This window comes from Microtus ochrogaster, chromosome 4 (genome assembly GCF_000317375.1).
Source record: "Microtus ochrogaster isolate Prairie Vole_2 chromosome 4, MicOch1.0, whole genome shotgun sequence".
Taxonomy (NCBI): Eukaryota; Metazoa; Chordata; class Mammalia; order Rodentia; family Cricetidae; genus Microtus; species Microtus ochrogaster.
The window spans coordinates 47,265,501-47,274,881 of NC_022011.1; the positions used below are offsets into that span (position 1 = coordinate 47,265,501).

At 49.2% G+C, this 9,381-nt stretch overlaps 1 protein-coding gene across 2 annotated transcripts in view; it reads right to left on the reverse strand.

Annotated features, from left to right (window-relative positions):
- Positions 1-9,381, reverse strand: part of Urm1 (ubiquitin related modifier 1) — a 17,080-nt gene that overhangs the window by 1,844 nt on the left and 5,855 nt on the right. For both annotated transcript variants that reach the window (XM_005346164.3, XM_026778478.1), the window contains exon 3: positions 1,571-1,652. In XM_005346164.3, coding sequence (XP_005346221.1) covers positions 1,571-1,652 — 82 coding nt within the window. The remainder of the gene's footprint in view (positions 1-1,570; positions 1,653-9,381) is intronic.

Genomic DNA, 9,381 nt, shown 5'->3' on the forward strand with positions numbered 1-9,381 from the left:
CACCCAGACTTCAGGCAAGGGTCAGCATCACCCACCACCCAGACTTCAGGCAAGGGTCAGCCACCACCCAGACTTCAGGCAAGGCATTTTACTTCTCTGAGCATCAGCTTTCATCATGTGAACACAGAGCCCTGATTAGGTCCGTCCCACAAAGATCACTGAGGGATATAACAAATAGCTTACCTACCACTATGTCTTAGTAACCAGCAAAAGGAATCTATTTTTTCCAGTGTCTAATCTTACTCTCCTAGGTTCTGGAAAGGAAGGCTTTGGCTTCTAGGCCTCCAGGATACCTATTCTAGAGGAAGCACGCTCAGCTCTTCTGGGTCAAAAAAGGCTGCCAGTGGCTAAATGCTTGAGAGCCGGTCGTGGTCGCACTGGCAATGGTCCAGGGAGCACTGGTGTCCTTGCAGGTGGCTTCCAGGACTGCTGGGCCAGAAACTGGAGACTGGAGAACAGTCCTAGCTGACAGGCTGACGAAAGAGTCTCCCCGTTTCATGGCCTGTCTCCTTGGCAGGAGACCATCCTTGTTTAGAAGTGGAATGACTTGGTTTTTGCTAACAGGCTGGAACAGGTGGGAGCTGTGTGTCTGAGTGGTATGTGCTGTGGTTACCTGGAATCTCAGCTCTGTGATGTCTCACACTGTACCTACGGACCACATACAGCCATTTCAAGGACCAAAGAGAAAATGGAATATTTTAGTGCTATTTATTTAATTTTAAACTCTGTGTATGTGTGTGCAGGTGAGTGCAGGTGTAGCAGAGGCTGAACGAGTCAGAGCTGGAGGGAGGGTGACGGGCAGTTGTGAGCTACCTGATATGGCTCTGGGAATCAAACTCAGTCCTCTGAGAGAATAGTACTTGCTCTCAGCCGCCAGCCATCTCTTCAGTCTGGTTTGACTTTTAAGGCAGATTCTTGCTATGTAGCTCAGACTATCCTCAAACTCTTGACAATCCTCCCACCTCAGCCTTTTGTTTTGTTTTGTTTTTTAGGGTCTTACTATATAGCCCTGGCTGTCCTAGAACCCTGTAGTAGACCAGACTGGCCTACAACTTTCAGAGATCTACCAGTCTCTGACCACAAAGAGCTGGTATTAAAGGTGTGTGCCGCCACACCCAGGTAAAAGGGAGAATTTAGCTTCTCGGTCACCCTGGCCAACTTGGAGGGTTCAACCAGCCACAAGTGACAGCACTGATAAAGAATGCTTCTTACACGAGGAAAGGTCTGGGACCACTGTCCTAGATCAGCATGGCTTTCTTGGTACTTTTTGTACAGAGGACAGCTGAGGCTAGGAGAAGCAAATAACTCACCTAGGTTTCTGCATTCGGTAGTAACCAGAAGCGTAACGCAAACTTTTGGGAAAATTTACCAGGCTCCTTTCATACAGGCTTGTAAGAACTCAAACAGGCTAGTGTGGTAATAAGAGAACTAGAGACAGACTAGAACACGGCTCTTTCCTCAGAGGAGTCTGAGAAAATAGGGGACTCAAGAGGATAAGATGTTCAGAACCAAAGGCTTAGACAACCTTTCCTCTCTCTGCCTTGCTCAGGAACGGGGGAAGGGAACTCACACACTCTCTCCCTGGATGAACAGCTCTGGCCGCTCTTTTAGCAAGTTCTTCTTGATCCAGACAAGGAGGTTCCGGATGTCCCCTAGAGAGGGAGGCACAGAACAAACCAAGGTCAAAGCCAGCTCATTTCCAGGCCCCAAAGCCTTGCCCAGCACAGAAGAAAATGAACATGGGGCTCACAGGGCCAGAAGTCTGATTAGGAGAGGCCAGTGACTGTCAGGAGGGTCTTCAGAGAAAGCAGTCACAGCACAGCTGAAGGCAGTGGGAGGAGCTACAAACAGCAGGGACTGGAGCTGGAGAGAGGTCTTAGTGGGGAAGGGGAGGTACTGTTCTTTCAGAGGACCCAAGTTCAGTTCCCAGCACTCACACTGGGTGGCTCATGGCCACCAATGCCTCCAATTCCCAGGGACCAATACCTTCTTCTAAACTCTCTATGCACTTACACATGCATATGCCCACACATATGTACACATAATTAAAAGGATTTAAAAAAAAAAAAAGAATTCGGGCTGGAGAGATGGCTCAGTGGTTGAGAGCATTGTGTGCTCTTCCAAAGGACCCGAGTTCGATTCCCAGCAACCACATGGTGGCTCACAACCATCTGTCGTGAGGTCTGGTGTCCTCTTCTGGCCTACAGACATATATGCAAACAGAATAGTGTGTCCATAATAAATAAATAAATAAATAAATATTTAAAAAAAAAAAGAATTCAGAGACAAGGCTGTTTAGAGGGCATCAAAGAGCCCCTGCCACCTTTATCTCCCCTGCCAGTCCAGCTAGGGAGGCCTCAGCTTTGCTTCCAGGCAGGGTCTGCATAGATTTCCCTTTGTGAGGGAGAAAAACAACGGCTGAGCCGATAACATCAGTTAATTTCCTCTAGCAGAGGGAGACAAGGCTCCTCACCAGCAGACACTGACAAATCCTTGCTCACTTGGCCACTTCTGCATCACCCTGGGGGGTGGCCACCTTGCCAAGGCAAGAAGAGGTTCTGGGCTGCAAAGACCTTTCCTGTTCTGCCTCCTAGGATGGGCTCTGGGATGGCCACCAGCTTCTTTGTGCAGCAGTGGTCTCCAGGGTTACCAGTAGCAAACTGGGATTGGTCTGCATCTACAAAGGCTGTGGTACCTGGGACCTCCACCACTCTTCACTCAGATTGTTTCTAAGACTCCTGGAGGTCCTGCTCTCACAGATGACTTGAGAACAAAGGTCCTAGAAAAACAAGTAGCATTTAGGGAGCCACAGGGAGCTTGTCCTGAGTCAGTGTCTTAGAGGGGTCAGCTGCCTTTGACTGCCCCCCGAGACAAAGCTCTGAGGCTAAGTTGAAGCAAGGTGAGAATGTGGCCTGAGCTACCCTGCCTAGAACACAAAGCCCTGGAATAATGGGCTGCTAGTATGCAGGGAAGCTTCACTCTGTGAGCTTCACACTGCAATGCACAGGCAGAATCTAGCCTTGGGTAGGGCCAGGAGGTGTGAAGGTGCAGTGTGGATAAACTAGTCCTGTTTCTGATGACAAACATCCCACAGGGCAACAAGCAGTGTTCATGGACTAAAACTGTCATTTCCCAATTTAAAATTCTATTTCCCCCTGTGAGACATGGTTTCTCTGTGTAGCCCTGGCTGTCCTGGAACTTGCTCTATAGATTAGGCTGGCCTCACACTCACAGATATTCGCCTGCCTCTGTCTCCCAAGTGCTGAGATTAAAGGCGCGTGTCACCACAGCCTGGCTAAAATTCCCCAGGGTGAGGAAGAAGAGTGCTGCCTCCCTCCAGCTGCATTTGGACTCTTGGTGGACTCTTCTCCAAGGCCAAAGTTGCAGAGGCATCCCCTTGGCTCTGAATCCCCTTGGCCTCCATTTTGGCACTGTCTGGTGGCCGCCAGCCCATACATCTTGTGGCTGTTCGATAGAACTATTGAAGTCTGACACATCCATCAGCCAGGCATCAGCCAGCCTCAGCAGCCAGGGCTGTGCTTGTGTTTGGACACGGAAGAACTGGGAAGAGGTTGGCCCAGTGACCACAGGCTGTATCTGACAGTCCCGGCTTGCTGATACAGAATCAGGATTCTCCTGAGGAATAGTCCTGGCTCCCTTCAAAGAGGGGGCTTCTGCTCCACTCTCGAAAGCTTGGGAATAACGGAGGGATAGTGGTCATGTTGGGGTCATCCATGTGATGACACTGTCATGGACTCCCAGAGGGGTGGCTGGGGGATGAGTCTGCTGCCCAGTGCTGGCTCATTTATCATGATGCTCCTATTTGCTGAGGTCACTCCCTCCCTCTTCTGCCTGCCCCCAACTCCAGGCCCGCCTACATTTTTGATAGCATGTTACCATGGTGAGGCTGCTGCATCACAGCAGCCTGTATTGTCCCTGTGCCTGGATTTGGGGGTGGGGAGAGGTGGAACTCATGGCTCCCTTCTCAGGCTGCAAGGGCCACTCAGCCTGGCCTGAAACGCACCCCCGGGACATCTTGCTTGGCTTGCTGAGGCCCAGACAATATGCAAATAGACTCCAAGCCAGATGGTCGGCTTCCAAAGGCGCCCAGGGGAGGAGGAAGGGTTAAGCAGAGTCAGGGATGGTGGCTTGGGGGTGGCTCTGGGATAGATGGGGGTAAGGAACCTTCCTTTCGTCTTCCCACTATCTTCCTTCCTTCCCACTCCTCCTGAGCATGGTCTCCCTCCTGCAGGCGCCATGCACAGGACAAACATTTATTGAGCAACTATCCTGTGATGGCTCAGGGTGATGGTGGCCAGCAAGATGGACACAGAGCCTTCCTTGTGAGGGCAGCAGAGGTGGCAGACATTACTTAATTAGCTGTGGTGCATGCTAACTCCTTTGGGAGCAGGAAGAGCCTTTCCAAGAGTGTTAACACTGAAGCTTTCAGCCTGAAGGATGAATGGGCTTGGGTGGGGGAAGTGTTCTGGACAGAAGGAAGCACATATGGGAAGAGCTGAGGCACTGTGCAACTGGCAGGTTCGAGGCAGCAGAAAGGACAAGGCAGGAGGAACAGCATTAGAGCCCCTGGGAAAGCCTGCTCCCGCCTCCTAAAGCCTTGTGTGTCTCCAAGCTTCTCTGCCCACCACAGCATGGAACTTCCACTGCTGCTCCCGGAGTGGAGTCTGCGGGCTCAGGGATGTTGCTCTCACAGCTCTGTCCCAAGATGCCAGTGGGAGAAGGTCACGTCACAATGGTTTACCTGAGACAAGAGTCTCAAGTAGCCGGGCAGACCGTAAACCTGCTGTGTGGCTAAGAACCAATCCTGGAGCTGCAGGTCTGCATCACCATGCCTGCCAGTTTTAGTTTTGAGAGGGAATCCATTCCTTCCTAGTCATATGACCTTAGGAAGGGACTTCTCAGAGCCTCAGCTTTCTTTAAAAAAGAAAAAAAAAAATGAGGTAAGACTGCATCATTATTGGGCTGGAGAGAAGGCTCAGCAGGTAAGAGTGCTTGCTGCTCTTCCAGGACCAGAGTTGTTAGGTTCTCTCTCTCTCAGACACACACACACACTCATACACATTCACGAATAGACACACACACATATACAAAAATAACTTTTAAAATTCTGAATAAAGAATGTAGATCTAAAGAGATAGATAAAGTAAGCACTAGCTGCTCTTGCAAAGGGCCCAAGTCTGACTTTCATTGCCCATATGGCATTTCAGAATCATCTACAACTCCAGTTCGTGGGAATCTGATGCCCTGCTCTGATCTCCGTGGGTACCAGGCATCATGTACATGGTGCACAGATTTATATATAGGCAAAATACCCATATGTATAAAATTACTTTTTTGAAAATGCATTATTATAAGGATCAAATAAGAAGACAATCTTGGAGTTGTGCCTAGACTATCAATTACTCCTGAATCCAGGAGAAAAAGCTATCTCCTCTGGACTGACTGTCAAACATGTTGGTTTTCTACATGTTTTGCCCATAGCCCAGAACCCTAGCCTTAGAGAGAGGTGTACCACAAACCAGGTAGTGCTGGGGCTTTCTGTGGGATATGATATGTGCTCATTGGAAGCCAGAAGAAAGTAACAGAAATAAGAGAGGTTATAGCAGGGAGGTGGTGGTGCACACCTTTACTCCCAGCACTCGGGAGGCAGAGGCAGGTGGATCTCTATGAGTTCAAGGCCTGCCTGGTCTACAGAAAGAGTTCCAGGATAGTCAGGACTATACAGAGAAACCTTGTCTAGAAAAACAAAATGAAAAAGGAAAGAAAGGAAGAAAGAAAGGAAGGAAGGAAGGGGGGCCCATACACTGGTCTTCCTTCCCAGGTTGCTCAGGCTGGCCTGGGTCCTGCCTCAGACAATACTCTTGTCTCAGCCTCCTACCACTGTTGCGGTTACAAGCACACGCCATTCCTCCCACCATCTTCCTCCCATTTTAGGTGTTTGGATCTGTAAGATGCCAAAGGTTGGTCTAGCTCCTGGGGCAAGCTGTGTGGGAAGATTCACATTCCAAGGCTGTGCGTGCCATAGCCAGCCACGCACTTGGTGCTGGGGAAGAAGTGCCCTAAAGCAAGGTTTCCAGTGCAAGAGACCTGACTGGCCCATCAGGGGACAGCAGGGAGAGGAGCTGCTGCTTTGTGTTAGATGGTTAAAGGTCAAATAGAGAGGCTTGCATTGAGGGCAAGAGAGCCTCGGGCCAGTCACTTCACCTCAGTGTACTGGCACCATTTATCCTGACCAGCGTGGATAATAAACCACACTCTAAAGGGTTGCTGTGAGAATTAAAGCAAAACACTAGCAGAACACACAGTGAACACTCCACAGATGGGTGTCTAAGTTGTGTGCTCAAGTCTTGATTCCTTATCCTCTGGGCTGCCAGAGTCCTGACCTAAATAAAGGTGGCCGTGGCACAGGAACCTTGGTGTGCACGTTCGAGTGAAGCACGAAACCTCTCACTAGGCTGGACCTGGTGCTGAACTCAGTAATCCCAGCAGTGCGAGGCTGACGCAGATCAGGTCATCCCTGGCTATACAGCGAGTTTATAGGCCAGCCTGGGTGTTCTTCTTAAAAAATAATAAACGGGGAGTGCAGGGGGTGTTCTTCTTGAACACGGGGCACAGGACATTTTCCAAAAGAACAACACTGGGTTCCATGAGAACCTACCTTAAAAAACACTTGGGGGAGGGGCGTCAAACTACATTATATACTTGGCCGGAAAAGGGCCTTGGGCAACCTTGTATGATAAAATAAGAAATGGAACCTCCACCCAGAATCCCTTGCCCCAGTAGACCTTTCCTGCTTAGGAGATACTGACAGCCTACACTGGCAGGGCTCCTGAGGGGACCTGTTCTCAACCTGTGTGTCGCCATCCCTTTGGGGGATCAGATATTTACATTACAATGCACAATGGCAGTAACATTAGAGTTAAGAAGTAGCAATGAAATAACTGTGGTTGGGGGTTCCCACGTGGCAGCATCAGGAAGGCTGGGAGCACCGCCTTAGAGCGTCAGTACAGCCCCTTCGAGCTGAAGAGATGCAGCCCCGGCTGCTGCAGCAGAGCCTCATTCGGCCCCTGTGAACACAGGAGACGAGGGCTGCTCCATGTGAAGTGTGTCTTCTGCCATTCCTGTCCCCTGGGTCTGCTGGAGCACAAGGCCCATGACAACAAATGTATTTATTTTCTCACCTCCACCTGGGCCCCTAAATCTTGTCCATAAGTTAAACTGTCCCTTCCCTATCAAGTCTACTGGCTCTGGCTCTTCTGGGATTCCCACCCCAGGCCTCAGCGAAAGGGGAGAAGAAAGAGCTGGCAAGGGTGGAATGAAAGAGAAGAGGGGTGGGGAAACCTCAGAGGCTCCATTTACAAGTGAATGAGGGTAAGAATGGAGCAGTTTGTGGGCTAAACTGGCCTCAGAAGGAGGTTTACAGATGTGTGAGGGGACGCTCCTCATTGTTTAATTAAGCAGAAAGTGGATCTTTTCAAAAGCAATTTTGCACAGGGACTGGGAGGGAGGGGAGAGGAGGAGGTAGGAAAGGGATCAGCAAACAGGCCTGGAGAGCAGAGAAAGGAACAGCTGGCCCCAGAGAGGCTGTGAAATGCATGCTAAGCAGTTTAAAGCACCCAGGAGCTGCTGCTCAGCTCCTGCCCTCCCTGGCCAGATACCTTTTAAATTGACTTGAGTAGGAAGGAGTGGGGCTTGCCTGTGATGGTGCAGCACAGGAAAAGGGACAGCCTGGGCTACACAGAGAAAGCTCCTGGTTCAGCCAGCGGAAATGGCAGCTACTTCTTGGGTTAAGCACAAGCAGGAAGCAGAACAATGAAGGCATCAGCGCTAACACGGGGGATAAATGAGTACTACTCAAGTGACGCTGCCTGGGTGTCTAGTGAGTGACACGGGGACAGAATTGTGAACGGGTGCGCTTTTTTCTTTCAAGCAAACCTTAAGAGGAAATAAACCCCCAGGTTCACTTCCCAGCACCCACATGGTGGCTCACAGCTGTCTGTAACTCCACAGTTCCAGGGGACTCAACACCCTCACCCAGACATACATGCAGGCATAAAATCAATGTCTATAAAAAAATAAATAAAAGAGAAAGTAAACTATAACTTGTGGTATTTTATTTTGCATGTAGTCTCTTATGTATCCCAGGGCTGGCTTCAAACTCTTCATAACTTTGAACTTCTAGTCATCTGCCTCTGTCTCCTGAGTGGTGACATTACAGGGTCACACCACCACACCCAGTTTTAGGCCCGGTTAATTCAGTGCTAGGGATGGAACAAAGGACTTTCGGCATGTTAAACAAATCGTCACCTAAGCTACACCTTCAGGCCAAACAGGTATTTTAAATTCTCTTTGGAGACAAGGTCTCACTACGTAGCTCTGACTGTCCTATGTAGATGAGGCTAGCCTTGAGCTCAGAGGTCTAGCTGCCTGTGCCTCTAGGGCGCTAGGATTTAAAGTGAGCATCACGCCTTTAATCCCACCATTTGGGAGGCAAGAGGCAGGAGGATCTCAGGGAGCTCAAAGTTAGCAGGTCTACAGAATGAGTTCTAGGGCAGTGAAACCATGTTAGCCTGGTCTACAGAGTGAGTTCTGGGACAGAGAAACCATGTTTTAAAAAACAAACAAACATCTGGGGCTGGAGAGATGGCTCAGTGGTTAAGAGCATTGCCTGCTCTTCCAAAGGTCCTGAGTTCAATTCCCAGCAACCACATGGTGGCTCACAACCATTTGTAATGAGGTCTGGTGCCCTCTTCTGGCCTACAGGCATACACACAGACAGAACATTGTATACATAATAAATAAATAAATATTTAAAAAACAAACAAAAAAAGTGTCCTCATTAGTATAGTGGTGAAAAAAAAAGTGAGCATCAGCATGCCTGCACTGGGATTTAAGGTGTGTGCCACTACTGCCTAGAGCAATTTTCTTCCCCTCTTTTTTATTATGTTTACTTTATTATGCACACGTGTGTGTTACGGTATCTTTATTTGCTGAGCCCTCTTTTTAATTTAATTTTTTTTTTTGAGACAGGGTCACTCTCCGGCTATCCTGGAGCCTGCTGGGTAGACCAGGTTGGCCTCAAATTCACAGAGATCCTCCTGCCTCTGCCACTGAGTGCTTGGATAAAAGCTGTGTGCTGCCATGCCCAGCATATTTTTAAAGAGTTATTCATTTTCTTTATATAAATGGAGTTTTCCTATTTGTTTTAAGACAAGGTCTCAAACTGGGCAATGGTGGCACACACTTTTAATCCTAGAACTTGGGAGGCAGAGGCAGGCAGATCTCTGAGAGTTCCAGGACAGCCAGGGCTGAGAAATACTGTCTCGAGCCCCCCTCTACACACACACACACACACACACA